Here is a 23,998-nt window from a genome sequence, read left to right as displayed (position 1 = left end):
AAAAAACCACTAAATAAAATAAAATAAAATAGGAACACAACATAAAGCTAAACTGAAGTTTTCGATTTCACATTTACATAAATCGATCTTGACAAATCAAAGGAGATCGAGGGAGACAACCAAGCCGACCGTGCAGAATTTTGAAACGGTTCGGTTGGTCGATGTATTCAGTTTGTCATTATATTAAAAAAATTACAAGCCTTACACAAAGCATAATAAGCCAACGTTGAAAAACATATAAATTGGAACGTAAAATAAAAGCAAGCCAAAGATTTTGATTTGACATTCACATAAATCAATCTTGAATGGTCAAGGGAGGCAACCAAGCCGACCATGTAGAATTTTGAAACGATTTGGTTGGTTGCAGTATTTGGTTTGCCATTATATTAAACAAAATTAGGGGAAGTCTTACATAGAACATAATAGGCCAGCATTGGAAAAAATAAAATTTGAAACGTAAAATAAAAGCAAACCGAAGCTTTAGATTTGACATTCACATAAATCGATCTTGATTGGTCAAGGGAGACGACCAAGCCGACCGCGCAGAATTTTGAAACGATTCGGTTGGTTGGTGTATTCAGTTTGCCATTATATTAAACAAAATTTGGGGAAGCCATGTATAGAACATAATATACCAACGTTGAAAAAAACAAAAATTGGAACTTAAAATAAAAGCAAACCGAAACTTTTGATTAGACATTCACATAAATCGATCTTGACTAATCATGGGAGGCAACCAAGTAGACCATGCAGAATTTTAAGACGATTCTGTTGGTTGGTGTATTCGGTTTGTCATTATTAAACAAAATTAGTGCAACTATATACAGAACATAATAAGATAGCTTTAAATATACAAAACCCCAAAAAAAATTGGAACACAATAAAACTAAACCGAAGTTTTCGATTTGAAATTTACAAAAATCAATCCTAACCAATCAAGGGACATCAAGGGAGACAACCAAGCCGACCGTGCAAAATTTTAAAACGGTTTGGTTGGTCAGTGTATTCAATTTGCCATTATATTAAACATAATTAGAGCCATATATAGAAAATAATAAGCCAATGTCGAAAAAAATATAAATTGGAACGTAAAATAAAAACATGCTGAAGCTTTCAATTTGATGTTCACATAAATCTATCTTGACTGGTCGAGTGAGACAAACAAGCCGAGCGTGCTGAATTTTGAAACGATTCGGTTGGTCGGTGTATTCGGTTTGCCATTATATTAAACAAAATTAGGTGAAGCCATATAGAAAACAAAATAAGCAATCATTGAAAACATAAAAATTGAATGCAAAATAAAAACAAACCAAAGCTTTCAATTTGACAATCACATAAATCGATCATGACCCGTCGAGGGAGACAACCAAGCCGAACCGTCCAAAATTTTGAAAAGGTTAGGTCGGTCAATGTATTCGGTTTTCCAATGTTAAACAAAATTCAAACAACCAAATGAAAAACATATTAAGCTAGCGTTGAAAAATATCCAAAAATAAAATAAAATTGAAACACAATAAAGCTAAACCGAAGTTTTCGATTTCACATTTACATATCAATCTTGACCAATCAAGAGAGATCAAGGGTAACCAAGCCAACCTTGCAGACTTTTTGAACGGTTAGGTTGGTCAGTGTATTCAGTTTGCCATTATATTCATCAAAATTAAAAGAAGCCATGTACAAAATATAATAAGCAAGCATTGAAAAACATATAAATTGGAATGCAAAATAAAAGAAAACCAAAGATTTTGATTTGACATTCACATAAATCGATCTTGACTGGTCAAGGGAGACAACCAAGCCGACCGTGCGGAATTTTGAAAGATTTGGTTGATTAAAGTATTTGGTTTGCCATTATATTTTATTAAACAAAATTAGGGAAAGCCATATATAGAACATAATACGCCAACGTTGATAAAAAATAAAAATTGAAATGTAAAATAAAAGCAAGCCAAAGCTTTCGATTTGACATTCACATAAATCGATCTTGGCTAGTCAAGGAAGACAACCAAGCTGACCATGCAGAATTATGAAACGATTCGGTTGGTTGTTGTATTCGGTTTGCCATTATATTTAACAAAATTAGGAGAAACCATTTGTAGAACATAATATGCTAGAGTTGAAAAAATTTAAAAAAGAAACATAAAATAAAAGCAAGCCAAAACTTTCGCATTGGCAATCACATAAATCAATCTTGGTTGGTCAAGGGAGACAACCAAGGTAACCGTGAAGAATTTTGAAACGGTTCGGCTGGTCAGTATATTCGTTTTGCCATCATTAAACAAAATTAGAACAACCATATCCAGAACATAATAAGTTAGTTGAAAAATATACAAATTCCAAAAAAAAAAAAAACAATTGAAACACAAAATAAAACCAAGCTGAAGTTTTCGGTTTGGCATTTAAATCAATCAATCCCGACCTGTCAAGGGAGACGACCAAACTGACTCTGCAGAAAAATTGAAACAGTTCCGTTGGTTGGTGTATTCGGTTTGCATTATTATTAAATAAAATTAGGGTAACCATATACAGAACATAATAAGCTAGTGTTGAAAAAAATCCAAAATCCAAAAAAAAATAAATAAAAGAAATACTAGAACAAAAAAATAAAACCAAATCGAATTTTTCTATTTAACATTCACATAAATCGATCCTAACCAGTAACCATGCAGAATTTTGAAACAGTTTGGTTGGTCAATGTATTCAGTTTGGCATTATATTAAACAAAATTAGGGAAGCCATATACAGAACATAATAAGCCAGCGTTAAAAATATATGCATATATTATAACTTAAACTAAAAGTGAACCGATGCTTTTGATTTGACATTCACATAAGTCAATCTTGATCGATCAGGGGAGACAACCAAGCAGACTGCCGAATTTTGAAATGGTTCGGTTTGTCGGTGAATTTGGTTTGCCATTATATCTTACAGAAAATTAGAGGAAGCCATATAAATAACATAATAAGCCACCGTTGAAAAAAAATAAAAATTGAAATGTAAAATAAAAACAAACCAAAGCTTTCGAATTGACATTCACATAAATCGATCTTTACCGGTCAAGAAAGACAACAAAATTGACCGTGCAGAATTTTGAAACGGTTCAGTCGGTCGGTATATTCAGTTTGCCATTATATTAAACAAAATTAGAGCAAAAAAAATCCAAAATCCAAAAAAAAAAAAAGAAAAGAAACATTGCAACATAAAATCAAATCAAATCGAAATTTTCGACTTGACATTCACTTGAATCGATCTTGATCGATTGAGGGAGACAACTAAGCCGACCGTGCAAAATTTTGAAACAGTTCAGTTGGTCGTTGTATTCGGTTTACCATTATTAAACAAAACTAGGGCAAGCCAAATATTGTCTTAAACATAATAAGCCAGCGTCGAAAAAAATAAAAATTGGAATGTAAAATAAAAGCAAACCGAAGCTTTTGATTTGACATTCATATAAATCGATCTTGACTAGTCAAGGGAGACAACCAAGCTGACCATGCAGAATTTTGAAACGATTCGGTTGGTTGTTGTATTCGGTTTGCCATTATATTAAACAAAATTAGAGCAAGCCATACATACAATATAATGAGTAACCGTTGAAAAAAAATTCAAAATCCAAAAAAAAACAAAAAAAAAACAAAGAAAACAAAATTTTCGACTTGACATTAACAGTATAACATAAAATCAAATCAAATCAAAATTTTCGACTTGACATTAACATAAATCAATCCTGACCGATTGAGGGAGACAACTAAGCCGACCGTGCAGAATTTTGAAATAGTTCGGTTGGTCAGTGTGTTTGGTTTACCATTATTAAACAAAATTAGGGCAAGCCATATATTGTCTGAAACATAATAAGCCAGCGTCGAAAAAAATAAAATTGGAACATAAAATAAAAGCAAACCGATCTTGACTAGTCAAGGGAGACAACCATGTAGAATTTTGAAATGATTCGATTGGTTGTTTTTTTTTTTTGATAACTCAGGTATCCCCAACCCGCTGATTTTAAGGGAAGCCAGGACTAATCCTGAGGGCCCTAAAATTCGATTGGTTGTTGTGTTCGGTTTGCCATTATATTAAACAAAATTAGAAGAGACCATATGTAGAACATAATACGCTAGCATTGAAAAAAATAAAAATAGAAACATAAAATAAAAGCAAACCGAAACTTTCGAGTTGGCAATCACATAAATCAATCTTGGTTGGTCAAGGGAGACAACCGAGCTAACCGTGCAGAATTTTGAAACGGTTCGGTTGGTCGGTGTATTCGGTTTGCCATCATTAAACAAAATTAGGACAACCATATCCAGAACATAGTAAGCTAGAGTTGAAAAATATACAAATTCCAAAAAAAAAAAAAAATTGGAACACAAAATAAAACCGAGTTGAAGTTTTCAGTTTGGCATTTAAATCAATCAATCCTAACTTGTCAAGGGAGACGACCAAGCCGACCGTGCAGAAAAATCGAAACAGTTCAGTTGGTCGGTGTATTCGGTTTGCACTGTTATTAAATAAAATTAGGGTAACCCTATACAGAAGATAATAAGCTAGTGTTGAAAAAAATCCAAAATCCAAAAAAGAATAAAAGAAATACTAGAACAAAAAAATAAAACCAAATCGAATTTTTCGATTTAACATTCACGTAAATCAATCCTAACCAGTAACCATGCAGAATTTTGAAACGGTTTGGTTGGTTGGTATATTCAATTTGCCACTATATTAAACAAAATTAGGGAAGCCATATACAGAACATAATAAGCCAGCGTTAAAAAAAATAAATATTATAACTTAAAATAATAGTGAACCGCTGCTTTCGATTTAACATTCACATAAATCGAGATCGTGTAGAATTTTGAAACGGTTCGGTTTGTCAGTGAATTCGGTTTGCCACTATATCTTACAAAAAATTAGAGGAAGCCATATAGATAACATAATAAGCCACCGTTGAAAAAAATAAAAATTGAAACGTAAAATAAAAACAAACCAAAGCTTTCGATTTGACATTCACATAAATTGATCTTTACCGGTCAAGAAAGACAACCAAGCCGACCGTGCAGAATTTTGAAACAGTTTGGTTGGTCAGTGTATTTGGTTTGCCATTATATTAAACAAAATTAAAGCAAGCCATACAAACAATATAATAAGTAACCATTGAAAAAAAAATCCAAAATCCAAAATCCAACAAAAAAAAAAAAGAAGAAACATTGTAACATGAAATCAAATCAAATTGAAATTTTGGACTTCACATTTACATAAATCGATCCTGACCGATTGAGGGAGACAACTAAGCCGACCATCTAGAATTTTGAAACAGTTCAGTTGGTCAGTGTATGTGGTTTACCATTATTAAACAAAATTAGGGCAAGCCATATATTGTCAGAGACATAATAAGCCAGGGTTGAAAAAAGTTCAAAATCCATAGAAAGAAAATAAAATAAAATAAAATGAAAAAATTAGAACATGAACTAAAACCATAACTACTTTAAATGTAACTCCTTTACTTATATAAATTGAAGAGTAAGGTATATCGATAATAAAGAAAGATTAGATATTGCCTAGCAAATGCATCTTAGATGTCCATTTTCTCAAACTCTCTTATTCAGCATTTACCAAATATTAAATCTAATACTGATAGGCACCCAAGAGAGCCCAACCCACGGCTCATGGCCCAACTCACGGCCTAGGTATTAAAGCCCAATAACCTTCAGAAGTCAATGTTGAACCAGGACCAACAGCATTCAAACACAGGTAGGAAATTAGCCACGTAAACAGACAAAGATCCTGCAAAGTTATTGCACCCACACATCGCCCATTTAATGAGGCCCTCGCAGCATTAAATGCAGCAAGCCCTTCACGTTGGAAGAAAACGATGTGAGGTAGACTATAGACTTTCGGCCAACAAGACAGTCTCAAATGGACAAGGAAATGATGAGCAAAGGATATAAGAAAGTTTTTGAGATATGTAAAAGGTTAAGTTTTTCATCCCTCGCCTCTCTCTCTATGATCAATCTCCCCTAACCTAACTTGATCGTCAAAGTGTCTGTCGGGGGATTACCTCCTCCCTTGGACTTTTTTGCAGGCTCACTTTGAGGACACCGAAGCCGACAAACCCGTTGGAAGCGTGAATCAACCCGACTCATCCACCGTTGAAGTTACAGCATCATCAGTTGGCACCGTCTGTGGGAAAGTCGTCTCTGGTCAATAGTTGTGTTTATTGTCACCCGGGGAAACTCCGTTATCACCCGTTTCCTACATCAGAGTGGATGGTCACAACCAGGTCCATGGCTTCACAACACAATGTTGGTAACCTTGAAACTAAGTCCTCCAACCCAAATAACCCACCCTGATACTTCGCAGGACTCACCACCAACAACAACCGGCTGACCGAACAAAACCAAGCCCTGATCAACGCACTGCTCTAGCGTGACTTACCTATCCCTCCCCTACCACCACAAGTAATCCCCCCGAACCCGAAACAAATCCACAATCATCATCAGCTCCCACCACATGTGTTCCCGCCTTTCATCCTGCAGCCTCAACCATCGAATCTTGACGAGCAGCGCGCCCCTCCTCCTGGCTTGCAGTTCCGTCAAGAGGGACCACCTCTTTTCCATAACCACCTCCCACCACACCATGCTACCTCCCATGAGGGCGAGGCTAGCAACATTCAACCTCCAATTCCTACTTGTGGGGATAATGCCCTAGTTTGGAACGAAGAACTGCGGGCCTGAAACTTCAGCTGCAAGTGATCATGCAGAACATGCAGCACAAAACCTCTTCTACCGTCAACCCTCCTTTTACCGCGTCCATCCGAGATAAAGCTCTCCCTCCCAAGTTTAAAATGCCATCGATTGAGACCTTTGATGGTACCATCGATCCGGGCGACCACGTGGAAGCATATCGGACACTCATGATTCTCCATGCCTTTCCTGACGAAATCATGTGTCGTGCCTTCCCTGTCATGTTGAAGGGGTCGGCGTGCCTCTGGTTCAACCAGCTTCCCCCGGACTCTTATCATTTCCTTTCGCCAGCTCAGCAAATCCTTTTTGAGCCATTTCATTAGTGCTCAATGACAGCAACATCCAACGACCCAACTACTAAACATCCAGCAGACGGAAGGGAAGTCACTGCGCAGCTTTGTCACCCATTTCAATACCGAGGCCTTACAAGTAGAGGAAAATGATGACAAGGTCATTCTCACAACCTTCATGGTCGGCTTGCGCTCGTCAGATTTCTTCTTCTCGCTTTCCAAAGACCCCCCTTCCACCATGGCCGCCCTTCTCGCCAAAGCCTAAAAATACATGAATGCCGAAGATTCCCTGGCAGCCCGCCAGGACTCCACATCCGAAACCCCACCCCTCCAAGGAGAAAAGAAAATAACCTAAGCCCAGGCCCTCACAATATACACACCGACCCCCTCAGCATACAGACCGACCTACACGGTCAGACCGACCGGCCCCTACCTGCCCACCGGGTCGGTTTGAACGGTAAACCCCTCTCAATTCACCTATGGAGCAAGTTTTGAACCAAATTCAACAAGGATATAACCTAAAATGGCCTCAACCATCAAGATCTCCCTCCAACCGGCGGGATCAATCCAAGTATTGTTGTTTCCATCAAGACCACGGCCATAACACTGAGGACTGTGTCAACCTTAAAAACCAGGTCGAGGATTTGATCTGCTAGGGACGTCTCAGCTGATTCACGACAGCCTGTCCCCCGCAATGACCTAGGACTAACCCCCCACGACACAACTGCCGACACACTCCCCCCAGGCAACTTGTACAACCTAGGCTGAATGATGACCAGACTCAACAACCACCCCAAGCACAAGGTGGTCCTCCCCCTCGGTAAAGGAAATCAAGGTCATTGCCAGAGGGCTCGCATGCGGCGAACCATCTCGATCGGCACAGCGAGCTAAGCTAAGACAAATCAGACAAGGCTCTAATAAGGAAGTAACGACGATGGACCGACCCTACAAGCAATCCAAGCAATAGTCTAAGTCGATCACCTTTACAAAAACAAATTGCACAGGCGTTCGCTATCCTCACGACGATCCTCCGGTCATCTCTGCTCTTTTGTCAAACTACAAAGTCAAAAGAGCTCTTGTCGATAATGGCAGCTCCTCAGACATCATCTTCCTCAACGCTTACCGCCAACTTGAAGTAGGAGAAAAAAAGTTGTCACTCTTACAAACCCTTTTAGTTGGCTTTACAGGAGACCGAGTGACCTCCTTAGGCTCTATCAACCTTTCAATCACCATAGGGGAGTATCCACAACAGTCTATCAAACTCCTCACTTTTCTCGTCGTCGACTGTCCTTCCGCTTACAATATCATACTCGGACAGACAACTCTCAATGCCCTACAAGCCATAACATCCACGTACCATTTGGCCATGAAATTTCCTACTGATCAGGGGGTCGGCACTGTGAGGGGTGAACAGACAGTGGCCAAAGAATGCTATGTCGCCTCCTTAAAAGAGGTCAAGATAAAAGAGGCTATGATCATTGAAGGCCTTGATGTCAGAGACGAGGAGGAGCTAATTAAAGGGGAACCAGTAGAGGAACTCATTGAAGTGCCCATTAATCAAGCCAATTCAACGAAGACGACCAAGATTGGCAGCCAGCTGTCCTCTCAGGCCAAGGCCGACCTCACGGCTCTCCTAGCCAAGTACAACGATGTTTTTGCTTGGACTCATTCGGATATGCCAGGCATCGACCTTTTTTTTATTACTCATCGCCTCAGTATTGAGCCCCAGTTCCAACCATTCCACCAAAAACAATGCATTTTTCATCCAGAACGCAACAACCTCATCCCCACTAAGGTGGACAAGCTGTTGCAGGCCCAGTTCATCAGAAACGTGGACTATTCCACATGGTTGTCTAATGTGGTCATGGTCTGCAAAAATAATGGCAAATGGCGACTGTGCGTCGACTACTACGACCTCAACTGAGCTTGCCCTAAAGATAGCTACCCACATCCCAGGATAGATCTATTGGTCAACGCGACCACTGGACATCAGATGCTCAGCTTCATGGACGCTTTCTCAGGCCATAATTAGATCTTAATGCATGCAGCTGCCCAGGAACACACCTCATTTATTACAAACAGAGGAACCTATCATTACCATGTGATGCCATTCGGTTTGAAGAATGCAAGAGCCACTTACTAACATCTGGTTAATGCCGTTTTCAAACACCAGATAGGTCAGAACATGGAGGTTTACGTCGATGACATGCTCGTCAAAAGCAGACTCTCCTCCGATCACCTAACAAACCTGCCGGAGACCTTTCAAACCCTACGCAAGTACAAGATGAAGCTGAACCTAGAGAATTGCGCCTTTAGCATTGGATCCGGTAAGTTTTTGGGTTTCATAGTCAGCCACAAAGGCATTGAGGCCAACCCAGAAAAGATTAAGGCCCTAATAGAAATGCAGTCTCCCAGAACGGTGAAAGAGGTTCAGCGGCTTACAGGCAAAGTAGCCACCCTCAATCGTTTCATATTAAGGGCCACCAACAAGTGCCTTCCGTTCTTCAAAGTGCTTAGAACCTCTTTCGACTGGAATGCTGAGTCCAAGGAGGCATTCCAATAGCTAAAACAGTGCATGGCAAATCCTCCTCTCCTCTCTCAAGCACTTCCAGGGAAGACCCTCTTTCTTTATTTAGCTGTCTCCCACTCTGCAGTCAGCGCAGCCCTTGTCAAAGAGAACGACTCAGTCCAACGCCTAATTTATTATATCAGCTGCGCACTTCGAGGGGCAGAACAAAATTATCCCTTATTGGAAAAGATGGCCCTAGCTCTGGTCATCACCTCCAGACGCCTCCAACCTTACTTTCAAGCCCACTCCATAGTGGTTCTCACTAACCAACCTTTGAAAAAAATCATGCAATAGCCAAAGTTGTCGGGCAGGCTCATGTAGTGGTCTGTCGAATTAAGCCAACACGAAATCTCTTACCGACCTCAAACGGCTATCAAAGGTCAGGCTGTCGCAGATTTTATCCTGGAGTTCACCAATCTCGCCTCAAACACACCCCATTTTGCCAGCACATGTCACTCCAGATACAGAAGACCCCCACTCCTGGATTCTTAGTGTTGACGGTTCATCCCGCAAAGAGGGTAGTGAAGCAGGTTTAATCCTCACCACTCCAGAGGGTGAATACTTCAAATGTGTCCTCTAATTCCTGTTCCGACTGGCTAGAGACATTGGGGTCGACCATCTCTAAGTATTTAGCAATTCCCGCTTGGTCGTCGGACAGACAACAGGCGAGTTTGATGCCAAAGAGGAAGTCATGCAATCATACAGAGACATCGCTCTTCCCCTCACCCGCCTCTTCAATAGCTTTCACATCAAGCATGTCCCCAGGTCAGAGAACTCCCAAGCAGATGAAATGGCACAGTTAGCCTCTGCCGATCAATCAGACCTCAGCCACAACGTCCCGATTGAATACCTGACCCATCCAGCAATTTCACCAGACCCACAAGCAATCCCTCTGCTCTAGGACGAGCCTATCCCATGGGCCCAGGACATTTTCACATTTTTAGAATAGGGAGTCCTACTGGAAGATAGATAGGAGGCCGCCAAGGTCAGGGCTGCTCGGTCATCAAATTACGTCCTTGTCGACAGCATCTTATATAAGAGGGAATTCTCATAGTCATACCTCAGATGCCTCAATAATGACCAAGCCACCTACGTAATGAGCGAAATACATGAAGGAGTTTGTGACAACCACTCTGGGGTTCGATCTTTGGCTCACAAAATCCTTCGCCCGGGTTACTTTTGGCCCATGCTCAACCAAGACGCCATTGATTTTGTACTCAAATGTGACAAATGCTGGCGTTTCACCAACATCCCTCACCCCCAGCAGAGCTAATTACGCTCAGCAGCTCCTATCCTTTCGTCAAGTAGGGAATCGATCCCTTGCCGATCGGCAGAGGCCAAGTTAACTTCGCTGTGGTCGCCATCGATTACTTCACCAAGTGGGTAGAAACAGCACCTCTTGCCAAGATTACGGAGTAGAATACCACCAAGTTCATTTGGCAATCCATTGTGTGCCGTTTCAGGGTTCCTCAGGTCATCGTCTCCGACAATGGCAAGCAGTTCCACAACGCCAAATTCAAAGACTTGCGCAGAGCTTAACATCAAAACTTGTTTCTTCTCTCCTGGCCACCCCCAAGCTAACGGGCAAGTTGAGGTCACCAATCGCTCTCTATTGAAGATAATCAAGACCAAGTTAGAAGCCACCAAAGGACTCTGGGCAGACGAGCTCCCAAATGTGCTCTGGGCCTATTAAATGACAGCGAGGACTCCCATTGGCGAAACCCCTTTCCGCCTAACATACAATGCCGAAGTGGTTATTCTCGTGGAAATCAATCTTCCAACCCCTCGGATAATACACTCGAACATAGAACCAGTGTTTTTAAAGGCTCAAGGCGCACTAAGGCGCCGAAGGTCTCTTGGAGCCTAGGCGCAAGGCGAGGCGCGGGCTTTATTGAAGTAAGGCGCACAGTATTCGTAAAAAATAGAAAAATTAATATAGACTAATCATTCATAGTACTATTACAATTTTTTAAAAAATAAAAAGTAATCAAGATTCAAGACAAAATATAGAATAATTCTCAAAGCCATGAAAGTGCATATTACACAACATTTCAATTTTCAAAGATCAAATAATCCACATTCAATAAAATAAAAACATAAACACTAAACATCTAAAACATAAATATCCAACAAATACTAATATATGTCTTAACACTTAAAAACATCAATATCAAAAGAAAGGGTAGGTTAGGTCGGTGTCAGTCAATCATCATCCTCAACATCAATGGCAAGCAAACTATCATCTTCTTCTCCATCAGTTGATTTGTATCCCTCAACATCTTCCTCCTCTGTGTCATCTGAGCCCGCTTCCTCTTCATCTATTAATTGAAGTGGAGTCAATGTTGATGATTTAGATATCCTCGGTTGTGCCTTTGAGCGTGAACTTGTTGCTCTACTTGCATGGCTACTTTCTTCTACTCCAGAAGCTCTAGCAACAGTGGCCCACGTCAAGCCATCATCATCATCAACCACAGGCTCATTATCTTCATCTGATTCTCCATCCATCCTCCCAAGCAACCACTCATTGCTTTCATCAATATTTTGCAAAGATATGGGATCAAGAGTGTTGCGCATGTCATACCTAAATCTCAATTTTCTATTGTATTTGACATACACTAAATCATTGAGACGTTGTTGTTCCAATCTATTTCTTTTCTTGCTATGAAGCTGCAATTATTAAAAAGATATTAAATTCTATATAATGAGAATAAAAAATATTTGAATTGAACAAAAAATTAGTTAGAATGTTAAATTCTCACATGTTCGAATACACTCCAATTTCGTTCACAACCTGATGAACTACATGTTAGGCTAAGGACTTTTATGGCAAAAGTTTGCAAGTTTGGAGTATAAGAACCATATGATGCCCACCAATCAGCTGCGATAATCCACTAGTTAGAAATAATTGTTACCAAGTATTGAGTTTTACTAAAAGTATTACTAAAAATAAACTCTGAGTCTATAATATATTACCTGGTGCTCTTGTATTTCTTTGCCTAATCGCAACAGACTTGCCAAAAAGACTCTCAGCCTTCATATAAATACTCATCTCATTAGTGATCAAATCTTGAACAGTGACATCCGGGACCAACCTTTGCATGCATTCATAAAACCCATTCATCACTTCATGATCTCTTTGCACCTCTAACGCTTTTGGGTAAAAGAATTCTGGGTTAAGAAAATGTGCAGCTGCATGTAAAGGTCGATGCAATTGAACATCCCATCTTTTGTCAATGATTTCGAAAATTTCATTATACTTCTCTTCTTTATGATCAAATGAACTTGCAATGCATTCTTTTGCCCTATCCATTGCCTCATAAATGTATCCCATGGGAGGTTTTTTCTCGGTATTAACTAATCTAAGCACTTTGACAAGAGGACCCGAGACCTTAAGGGCAAACACAACAGTATTCCAAAATGAAGGCATCAACAAAGTTTGTGCCATTCGTTTACCTTGTGGCTCCTTTGCCCATTTGCTTGAGGTCCAGTCTTCGGAGGTGACCATCTTTCTCAAATTGTTTTTTTGTTGATGCATCCTAGACAAAGTCAAAAAGGCGGGGTTGCAAATCTAGTTTTTGCAGGCCTGATCAAATTCTTCAAATTTGTAAAGCGTCTCATCATGTTTAGCAACGTAGGCCGATTGTAAATGTAGCCATGTACTGCAATACCTCTTTCAAATGTCTTTTTCAGTCTAAGTATCTTGAAAATGTCTTCTAACATCAAGTCCAAACAATGAGCAGCACATGGTGTCCAATACAAGTGTTCGTACTTAGCTTCCAAAAACCTCCCTATAATGTAACAATAATGAAGAATTATTATTTTCAAGTTTTTAAATTTTAAATACAAAACAAACTATGAGTAAACAATTTTGATGTAAGGAATGAGGAAATATTCTTACCCGCCAACACATTAGCTGCAGCACTATCAGTGATAACTTGCACCACATTCTCTTTTCCAACTTTCTCCACAAACTTGTCTAGTAATTCAAATAGCTTTTGCCCATCCTTTGAATAGCTAGAAGCATCAACCGACTCAACAAACATGGTTCCTCTTGGGCAATTAACTAAAAAGTTAATCAATGTCCTTCCTCTCTTATCAGTCCAACCATCTGCCATTATGGAACACCCGTATTTTGCACAATCCTCTTTATGATACTTCATCAAATCTTCAGTATGTTTCATTTCTTTTTTGAGTTGGGTAACCCGCACTTCATGGTATGTCGGTGGCTTCATACCAGGACCATATTGGCCAATGGCTTCAATCATTGGTCCAAAACTCTCATAATTTACTGCATTAAAAGGGATGCCAGCATCATACATCCACCTTGCAAATCTTTGTAGTGCTCGAGCTCTCATTTCTTTTTTGTAAGGGTCATTTGCATCAATTTTGATTTGTTTCCCTTTTGCTTGGTCTTTGCGATTTTTCACCACTGATTCAGGATTGGGTGTGAAGTAAACACCCATAGGCCCTTTTCTCTTTGGCGTTTTTGATTTGGATTTGGATTTGGATGAACCTTGGCTACTACTTGTCAACTTGCTGTGTTGATTGACATTGATCTCAACGACATCATCATCTTCATCTTCATCTTCCATGTCCATGTCATCGAAATCAGGCAACATGTTCATTTCTTCTTTTTGTGTCTTTTTTTTGGACATGAACTCTCTAATCTCTTCTCTTACATGTGAAGGACACTTCGGGCAAGCAGTGACATTCCTATAACCTCCCGCAAGGTGTTGTTTCACCCGATAAACACCTCCATTTGATACTTTACCACAAAAATTACACTCAAACTTGTTTAAATTATTCTCCTCCACCAAATGGGCATATTGCCACGCCGGATCTTTTCTATTACTTTCCGATGTCATTTTCTACTTAGTACTTACTACACAACACAAAAAATAAATAACAAAAAAATAATTTCAGTATAATGAATGTAATGCATGTTATGTGATGAATTAATTAATGAATGTAATGTATGAATCAATTTTCTATTTTTTTAATTAATGATGAATTAATTAATTAATGTACATTCCATTACATTTATTCCTATGTTATATTCAATTTTCTATTAATGTATAATGTATGTAATTTAATGTATGTAATGTATGAATTAATTAATGTTATGAATCAATTTTCAATTTTTTTAATTAATGGTGAATTAATTAATTTCAGTATAATGATGAATCAATTTCAGTATAATATAATCATAATAAATGTAATATATCTATTTTTTTATTTATGTATGTATGTATGAATTAATTAATTTATTTATTTGTTTATGTAATAATCAGGGTTATGAAAGTCAAATAATTGAAAAAAAAAAAATTACTCCCTCCGTCCCAAAATATTAGTCCCTTATTCCATTTTTCATTGTCCCAAAATATTAGTCCCTCTTTATAAATCAAGTACAAAAATAATGTAAATTTCCTATTTTGCCCTTCTTTTAAATTAATAAACAATTTAAAAAGTACAATTATGACATTGATATTCCCAAAAAATGTACTATCAAAAGGGTAATTTTGGAAAACTAACTTTTTTCAAATGCAATAAGTGTACTACCAAAAAAAGTTGGATTCCCCAAAAGGGACCAATATTTTGGGACGGAGGGAGTATTTATTTATTTATCATAATCAATTTATTTATTTATTTATTTATTTATGAATTAATTAATTTATCATAATCAATTAATTAAGTTATTTATGAATTTATTTATCAATTAATTAAGTTATTTATGAATTTATTTATTTATTTATTTATTTATTTATTTATTTATCATAATCAAAAGAAAAGAAAAAAATAAATAAATAAGAGTTGCGACAGGCCGACCTGGATTTGATTGAAGAGCTCCGAGAGTCAACTGCTGTCAGGCTGGCCTCGTATCAACAGCGAATGAGGAAACATTATAATCGCTGAGTCAGGCCCTGAGAATTCGCACTGGAAGACCTAGTCTTACGAGAAGCCACTCTTACCACCAAAAACCCAACCGAGGGCAAGTTAGCCGTCAAGTGGGAAGGACCTTACATCATCAAAACTAGACCCCGTCCAGGCATCTACTCTCTCCGAGACATGGCGGGCAGAGACCTCCCTCATCCATGGAATGTCGAGCACTTGAAGCGATATTTCCAATAAAACAGCGTCTTCTGTTTTTTGTATGGTTCATATGGTTCACTTCACTAATTAGAACATTCATTCATTTGCCTTTGCCATGCAATGTGTAAATCTATAATCGCAGGACTATACCTTAATGACAAAAACTTTCAATCCACATTTTTGTGTTATACCTTCTTTCCTAAAGCGCACGACAAGCCTCAGCCAGACTGAGTTTTATCAAGCCTCAGCCAGACTAAGCATAGCAAGCCGCAACCAGACTGAGCATGACAAGTCTCAGTCAGACTGAGCCAAGCAAGCCTCAACCAGACTGAGCATAGCAAGCCTAAGCCAGACTAAGCATGACAAGTCTCAGCCAAACTGAGCCTGAAAATCTCGACCAGACTGAGCCAAGCAAGTCTCAGCTAGACTGAGCAGCCAGCCTCAACCAGACTAAGCATGACAAACCTCAATCAAACTGAGCCTAAAAAGCTCAGGCAGACTGAGCCAAGCAAGCCTCAGCCAAGCTGCACATGCAGACCTCAGTCAGACTGAGCGTGCAGACCTCAGCCAGACTGAGTTCTATCAAGTCAAAGCCAGGCTGAGTTCTCTCCAACCTCAGCCAGACTGAGCCCCATCAATCCTCAGCCAAACTGACTTTCGCACAAGTCCATGCTTTAGCTAGTTGCGTGCTTTATTAGTTCACTATTAAGTCAAAACCCATGTCACTCTTCTTTACTAACATTCATTCTCCAAACCTCATTTTTCCAATGGACAGACACCACAGACAAATCAGTACAAGTTCACAATGTTCACAATCTTTCCTTATATTATCACCTCCCTTATTACCATTACATGCACAAATTTATTTTAACCTAGGTAAGTTTTTACAAAAACCAAACAAACGTACAACTTTTCATTACCATTATATGTACAACTTTTCAACACATGTACAACTTTTTATTACCATTACAAACACCAAACAAATGTACAACTTTTTATTTTCTCAACACAACTTAAGTCTTTATATAAGCCACCTAAAGAAAAAAACACAGGCCAAATAGGCCCTTTCTTCAACCTGCTTCCCCCCTCCCCCAATCATCTTCATTGGATGCTAAGTCTTCCTCCTCAACACCCTCATCCAGTGGGATCTGACAATATCCCCCTCTCTTGGTTTCACAAGCTCAAGGTCAATTTCTGGAACAGCTCCTGTGCCCTGTTCTTGAAACTCGTCTACCCGCTGTCCCAGTACATGCTTAACTCGTGCTTATAGTAGTCGGACAGTTGGAAGTTTTGTATTATCTCCCCTTTCGTCTACCCCTCGATCAATTCGGCCGCCACCACATTTAAAGGTCCAGTTTCACCCTCTTCCCAGGCCAGACTCGCGGCAACAGCAGCGTCTACAGCTATTTAGAATTTCGTCGACTGCTTGTACTGCTCCAATGCTGCCAATCCTAGGTCAAGATAGGCCGCCCTCTCTGACTGCAAAGTCCTGGTGAGCTCTGTCGACTTCCCCCTCCTCCTCCAAGACCCCTCTTTCTGTAGCTGGAGCCCTCTCCAATCCAACAATTCGCGCGTCTACCTTCTCTTTATCCTTTCAGGCCAAATCATGTAACTCTTTGTTGTTAACGAGAACCTCCTCCAATCTCTCGTTGGCAGTGGTGTAGGCCTGCTGGACCTCACCAATTCTTCTCTGCTCGCTCGCCAGCTCAAACTCTAGCGCCACCACCCTACGACGTACCACATCGAGCTCAGCTTTAACAACTGGCAATTCAGTAGTCACGTCCGTTTGGCCCATCCTAGCGCGCTCCACCAGATAACCCTACACCACCGCCAACACTTCCATTTTCTTCACCGTCTGAGCGTACGCCAAGCCCTTCACTCAAGCACTATGCGTTGTCTTCCTCCACCCAGCTGTCTCCACTCTCAAAATATGCAACTGCGCTCGAGCTTCCTCCAGTTGGGCCTTTAGTGGTTCCATCTCCACCTTCACTCCCACTCTTTTCCCCAATAACGCGGCCGCCAAGGTTAAGGCCTCCCTCTGTGCCGAGTAGACTCCTCTCATAAGGTTGGCATCAGTAAACTAGGAGACACTTGCACGGCCGCATCGTCAATGGCCCCCAGCAGACGGTCGGCACCAACCCTAGCTTGCCTCTGCGCCCCAGAGGGATTGCCCCCATCAACCACTGAACAGCCAGTCACCGCATTCAGATGATGAGTGGCGATCCCCAATGTCCCCAAGGCGACACTCGTCTCTGTTTCACCCATCCGTTTTTTCCCACCATCTAGGCTTGCAAACAAGTCTTCAGTGGGCAAGTCCTTTGAGGGTAGGTCTGTCGGACAGTTGGACATCAACCTACCTTCTTGTTCTCCTGCTCAACTCATCGTTTCAGCAATCGGGGGCTCGGCCAAGCCTCCTTCTACACCCAAGCCAACCTTAGCCACTTCCTTTTCAATCCCTGGGGGCACCTCCATTGCCCCTTCCTTCAACTTCTTTAGCAGAGACCTTTCCTCCCCACCCTCAGCCAAAGCCTTCCTCTCTTTCTTCTTCACCACCAACTCTATCTCTCTCTTGCTTCTCTTTTTCAACAGATCATATAGCGCTCGCAGGGGCACAAACTTTGATAAGTCGTTCTCTCCTAAAGGCTTTAGCCTTGGGCAAACGGACCTCTTTGTGACTGGCTTTGGAGCTGGGCCTATCTCCCTCTCCTTGTACTTTTCCACCATCGACATCACCTGTTTATCCTCTGCCTCTTGCGCCTTTCTCCTTGCCTCCACCTCCTTAGGCGCAGGGTCTCCCCCAATAGGCTCAGGCCCTAGGTTCAGCGCATACAAGGCCGAGGGCTAGACAAGGTCGTCCCACTTCACCCCCTCTTTCTCTCTCCACTCCTTCACTTGTTTCACCCTCCTCTCCGCCTCTCCGCTGCAGCGTCTAATTTCTGTTCTAGTGACTCGGTGGGGATTTTCCACATCGTGCGCACTCCCCTCCCGCCATTTGTTGACACAAAGAACCACTTCGGTTGCCAACCCTTCACCGACGAGGGCAATCCTGCCAATAATCCCCTTTCAGCTATTGCTTATAGGGTCACCCATGTCTCTTGTTGCCCTGATGCTTTGTAACATGAAAAAAATTCGTCCACCGTCATCAACGCTCCCCCGGTCGCCCGTGGCCACGCGATGGCGCAGGCAAGTAGGATCTTCCACGCATTCGGCATTAGTTGTCCTGGGGCCACCTCCAGGTGATTCAGCATGTCGACCACTAGTTGTGAAAGGGACAATCTTAGGCCCCCACGCAGCGCCTCTTCATACAGTGTAATTCCATCGACCATACGTCAGTCGCCCTCTCCTTCAATGTTGGCAATCTCAACTCCACATTTGCCGAAATCTGGTATCTACTACACAACTCTTCCAGATCCTTTGTCGTTACCGTGGATTTATCCGCCTTCGTATGCTAGTGATCAGGCACCACTTGGCTAATCGGCTAGGCTATTGAGAACATCATCGACGGCAAGGGTTGCACAGGCCGCTCCGCGCCCCTTTCCCCAAGCCTCTCCGCTCTGCACTATTCCGCCAATGTTACTCTATCATCCTCCCCTAACGTGTCCGCTGCCATGGCAAATGCTGTCTTGGGCTATCTCCTTCACCTTTCTGTATATCGCTTCGGTTACGGGGGCGAGGAAATTTGCAAAATGAAAGAGGGGTGAATCCACTGTGATGTAGGTGTTAAAATCTGGGGTGTGCTGATTCTTCGCAATCAAGTAAGAAAAGCGCACAAGTCCGAATGCCCAGGGTTTGCCTATATTCCAAGGGTCACGATTAAATGTCGCCAGTTTGAAAATCCCACAACAGGTCAACATCCCCGCCTTTTCAACACCTCTCCCCTTATCAACCCCTTCACCTCCTACAATCGATTTGACATCCCTCACTAGGGGCCTAGATTGCTCCACCTGCACGGCCACGATCCTTCCCTCACCCCACTTATTCTCTTTTCTCTCCCCCGTCTATTCCCCTTCACATCACCACATGCTTGCCTATACCTCGAGCCCCGTGAACCATCAATGCGATTACAATCGCCTTCACACTCGGCCAGCCGAATGATCATCTTCCGCGCTCGGCTACCTCCACGATCGGCCAGCCCGACAATCATCTTTCGCGCTCGACCCTCTTCACGCTCAGCCAGCCCGACGATCACCTTCACGCTTGACCAGCCCGACGCGATCATCTTTCATGCTCGGCCAACCTGACAATCACGCCCATAGCTCAGCCACCTTCACGCTTGGCCAGCCCGACGGTCATCTTTCGCGCTCAGCCCCCTTCGCGATCGGCCAGCCTGACAATCACGGCCACCACTCGGCCACCTTCACGCTTAGCCAGCCCGATGGTCATCTTTCGCACTCAGCCCCCTTCGCAGTCGGCCAACCTGACGATCACAACCACCGCTCGGCCACCTTCACACTCGGCCAACTCGACGGTTATCTTTCACACTTGGCCCCCTTCGCGGTCGGCCAGCCTGCCGATCACTCCCCACGCTCGGCTACTTTCACAATCGGCCATCTTAACAGTCGGTCGTTTTTTCCTCACCACTCCACCACCCTCCCGTCCCGTCCCACCCCTGCCCCCTTCCCGGCCTTGCGGGACTCCCAACACTTTTCTTATTCCCTTCGTTGGACTAAAACTGCACTTGGGAATGCGGGACTATTGATACTAATGGGCACCCAAGAGAGCCCAGCCTACGGCTCAGGGCCCAGCTTACGGCTTGGGTATTAAAGCCCAGTAACCTTGAGAAGTCAATGTTGGACCAGGACCAACAGCATTCGAACATAAACAGGAAATTAGCCACGTAAGCAGACAAAGATCTTGCAAAGTTATTGCACCCACACATCAGCCATTTAATGAGGCCCTCGCAGTATTAAATGCAGCAAACCCTTCACGCTGGAAGAAGCAGACTCACAATGAACGATGTGAGCTAGACTATAGACTTTCGACCAACAAGACAGTCTAGAATGGATAAGGAAATGATAAGCAAAGAATATAAGGAAGCTTTCAAAATACGTAGAAGGTTAAGTTTTTCATCCCTTGCCCCTCTCTCTCTCTATGATCAATCTTCCCTAACCTAACTTGATCGTCGGAGTGTCCGTTGGGGGATTGCCTCCCTTGGACCTTTTTGCAAGCTCGCTTTGAGGACACCAAGGCCAGTAGACCCGTTGAAAGCGTGAATTCGCCCGACCCATCCACCATTGAAGTTACAACATCATCAAAATCTAATCATTCTCTCATTGTCCCTAATAAATTAGGACAAAAATTAATCATAAAACAATATATTAAGTTTGAAGTAACGTGGACCAAAGATCGAGAGAACCATTTGATGTTGCAAGAAGCATGCAAGTCGAGAATTTAGGGGTCCTCGACTTTCACACTGTGTTCGAAGTAACGGTGATATAAGTGCAATTTGGATAAGATCTAGGGTGGGGTTTCTTGACCAAACTAAAGATTTCGATTTTCACCCGTAGTTAGAAGGAAGCCCTTAAAAATAAGAACCACCTCGATTTTGTGGTTCAAAGATTATTGAGTCAGAGACAGTATTGACAAGATTCAACAAGATGAGGCTACTAAGGAGAACTATTGGAAGGAACTTTATCTTAGAAAAGAGTTGTAGAGACAACTAGCAAAGCTATAGATTTTGTAGAAGTAGAGAGCTAGAAATCTATAGCTGAAGAAAGGAAATGCTAATACTAATTTTTTTTTTTCATACCACCACTATTATTCCCCGACGAGGTAATGCAATTAATTTATGAAGAAAGAAGATGAATCATACATTCCAAATACATATAAGATTGGTGATGAATTCATTTATTATTGAAACCCAACTATTCAGTACCTCACAGCCTATAAAACAGTGTCAAATAGAGGTTGTGTCAAACCTATAAAACCAAAACCAAACCAAACCAAGCCTTAAGTCCCATCAAATAGAGTCGGCTACATGAATCCTTCTTCTCCACGCGGCCCTATCAAAGGCCATTTCATTAGTCAAATTAAGTAGATTCATATCTCTATTTATAACGCTAGCCAACGTTAATCTAGGCATACCCCGTCCCCTAACACTTCCACCTACTGTTACAGCATCGCATCTCTTCACTACTGCCTCTGTTGGTTTCCGTTGAATATGACCAAACCATCTCAATCGATTCTCTCTCAACTTATCTTCTATCGATGTTACTCCTACCCATTCCCGAATATACTCATTCCTAATTCTATCTTATCTAGTCTTACCACACATCCACATTAGCATCCTCATCTCAGCCACACTCATCTTATCTACATGTTTCTTGGTTGCCCAACACTCTGTCCCACACAACATTGTTGGTCTAATAGCCGTTCTATAGAACTTACCTTTTAGTCTAGTAGGTATTCGTTTATCGCACAATACCCCAGACGCACTTCTCCACTTACACCATCCGGCCTTAATCCTATAGGCCACATCCGCATCAATCTCCCCTGTTGTTGTGATAATCGACCATAAATAACGAAAATGTTCACTCTTAGGCAGTTCTTGGTTCTCAATCTTCACTTCTCCTCTACTTTCATTGTTACTATTACTAATTTATACTCCATGTACTGTATCTTAGTTCTGCTTATCTGGAATCCTTTAGATTCAAGAACTTTTCTCCAAATCTCCAACTTTGTGTTAACTCCTTCTGTAGTCTCATCCACTAGCACAATATTGTCTGCAAAAAGCATACACTATGGCACGTCATCCTGAATATTTCTTGTCAACTCATCCATAACTAAAGCAAAAAGATAAGAACTTAAAGTAGATCCTTGGTGTAACCCTACAATAATAAGAAATTCATGTGTCTCTCTAGCAGGCAATCTAATAGTGGTCACCAACCCTTCATACATGCCCCTAATCACATCAATATAACCTTTTATCGCCCCTTTCTTCTCTAACACCCACCATATTATATTCCAAGGTACTCTATCATATGCTTTATCAAGGTCGATAAACACCATATGAATGTTTCTTTTCTTTTCTCTATACTTTTCTATTACTCTCCTCAAAAGATAGATCGCTTCCATTGTTGACTTGTCAGGCATAAACTCAAATTGATTCTCTGACACCTTTATTATATCTCGCAATCGACATTCCATCGCCTCTCCCACACTTTCATTATATGGCACATTAACTTGATTCCTCTATAGTTGTTGCAATTCTAGACATCACCTGTATTCTTATAGATTGACACTAAAATACTCTTCTTCCACTCATTTGGCATGTTTTTAGCCAACAAAATTTTGCTAAACAACCTAGTCAACCAAGCAACTCCCTTTTTACCCAAACACTTCCAAGCTTCAATAGGGATACCATCGGGTCCTCAAGTCTTATTTGATTTTGTCTTCTTAAATACAATCTCCACTTCAAAGTTCTTAATCCTGCGATAGAACCTATAGTCTTAGTTTATCGTATTACTAGCTATTTCTTCCCATATTGTCATACCTTCATGTTCCTTATTTAATAGTTTCTCAAAATAATTCTTCTATCTTCCTTAATCTCTTCATCCTTCACCAATACCTTAGAATCCTCACTCTTTATACACTTAACTTGATTAAAATCTCTTGTTTCCCTCTCCTGCATCTTAGCAAGTTTGTACACCCTCTTCTCTCCCTCCTTACTATCTAGTCTAGTGTATAGGTCATCATAAGTTTTCAACTTAGCCTCTCTCACTACTTTTTTGACCTCCTTATTAGCTAATCTAGAGCTCTTAAGGTTTTCCTCAGTTCTATCTTTCTGTCACTTTTTAAAGCACTATTTTTTTGCCTTAACTATCGCTTGAACCTCTTCCCTCCACCACCAAGTTTCCCTAGAGCTGGGTCCAGTTCCTTTCGACTCTCCAAACACTTCCCTTGAGATTCTCCTCATACAATTGGCCATCGAGTTCCACATAGTATTAGTATCATCTTCCAAGTCTCAAATACCTTCCTTATCCATTCGATTCTTAAATATTTCTAGTTTATCCCCTTTTAGGTCCCACTATCTCATCCTACGACACCCACCATCCTTCTTAGCTTGGTATTGCCTTCTAAAACATAAATCTAGTACCAAAATCCTATGTTGAGAGGCCAGACTCTCTTCAGGAATCACCTTACAATCATTGCATTTTAGACGGTCCACTTTTCTCACTAAGAAGTAATCTATTTGGCTCTTAACTGACCCACTCTTAAAGGTTATCAAATGCTCCTCCATTTTCTTATACATAGAATTGGCCACCGCCAGGTTAGAAACCAACGTAAAATCTAAGATACTCTCTCCAACCTCA

The 23,998-nt window shown here is 41.1% G+C and overlaps 2 protein-coding genes across 41 annotated transcripts in view; both read right to left on the bottom strand.

Moving 5' to 3' along the window:
- Positions 1–23,998, bottom strand: part of LOC114287600 (uncharacterized) — a 42,618-nt gene that overhangs the window by 16,271 nt on the left and 2,349 nt on the right. The window lies entirely within an intron of this gene.
- On the bottom strand, positions 11,652–12,930 carry LOC114290845 (uncharacterized). The gene is made up of 3 exons (XM_082899250.1): positions 12,570–12,930; positions 12,356–12,474; positions 11,652–12,263 (listed from the first exon to the last, which is right to left on the bottom strand). Exons 1-3 carry the CDS (start codon positions 12,925–12,927, stop codon positions 11,799–11,801), a joined length of 942 nt encoding a protein of 313 aa, XP_082755376.1. The 5' UTR covers positions 12,928–12,930; the 3' UTR covers positions 11,652–11,798.

Source organism: Camellia sinensis, chromosome 12 (assembly GCF_055761805.1).
Source record: "Camellia sinensis isolate YWXY chromosome 12, ASM5576180v1, whole genome shotgun sequence".
Lineage (NCBI taxonomy): Eukaryota > Viridiplantae > Streptophyta > Magnoliopsida > Ericales > Theaceae > Camellia > Camellia sinensis.
Note: the sequence above shows the minus strand (reverse complement) of the source record. Positions and strands in the feature narration are given on the sequence as shown.

Excerpts from the sequence above, each read along its gene's own strand:
- LOC114290845 (XM_082899250.1), bottom strand. The coding sequence starts at position 12,927 with ATGGGATACATTTATGAGGCAATGGATAGGGCAAAAGAATGCATTGCA. Across the intron at positions 12,475-12,569 it reads AAGAAATACAAGAGCACCAG|CTGATTGGTGGGCATCATAT; the intron begins GTAATATATTAT and ends GGATTATCGCAG. Across the intron at positions 12,264-12,355 it reads ATTGGAGTGTATTCGAACAT|CTTCATAGCAAGAAAAGAAA; the intron begins GTGAGAATTTAA and ends TAATAATTGCAG.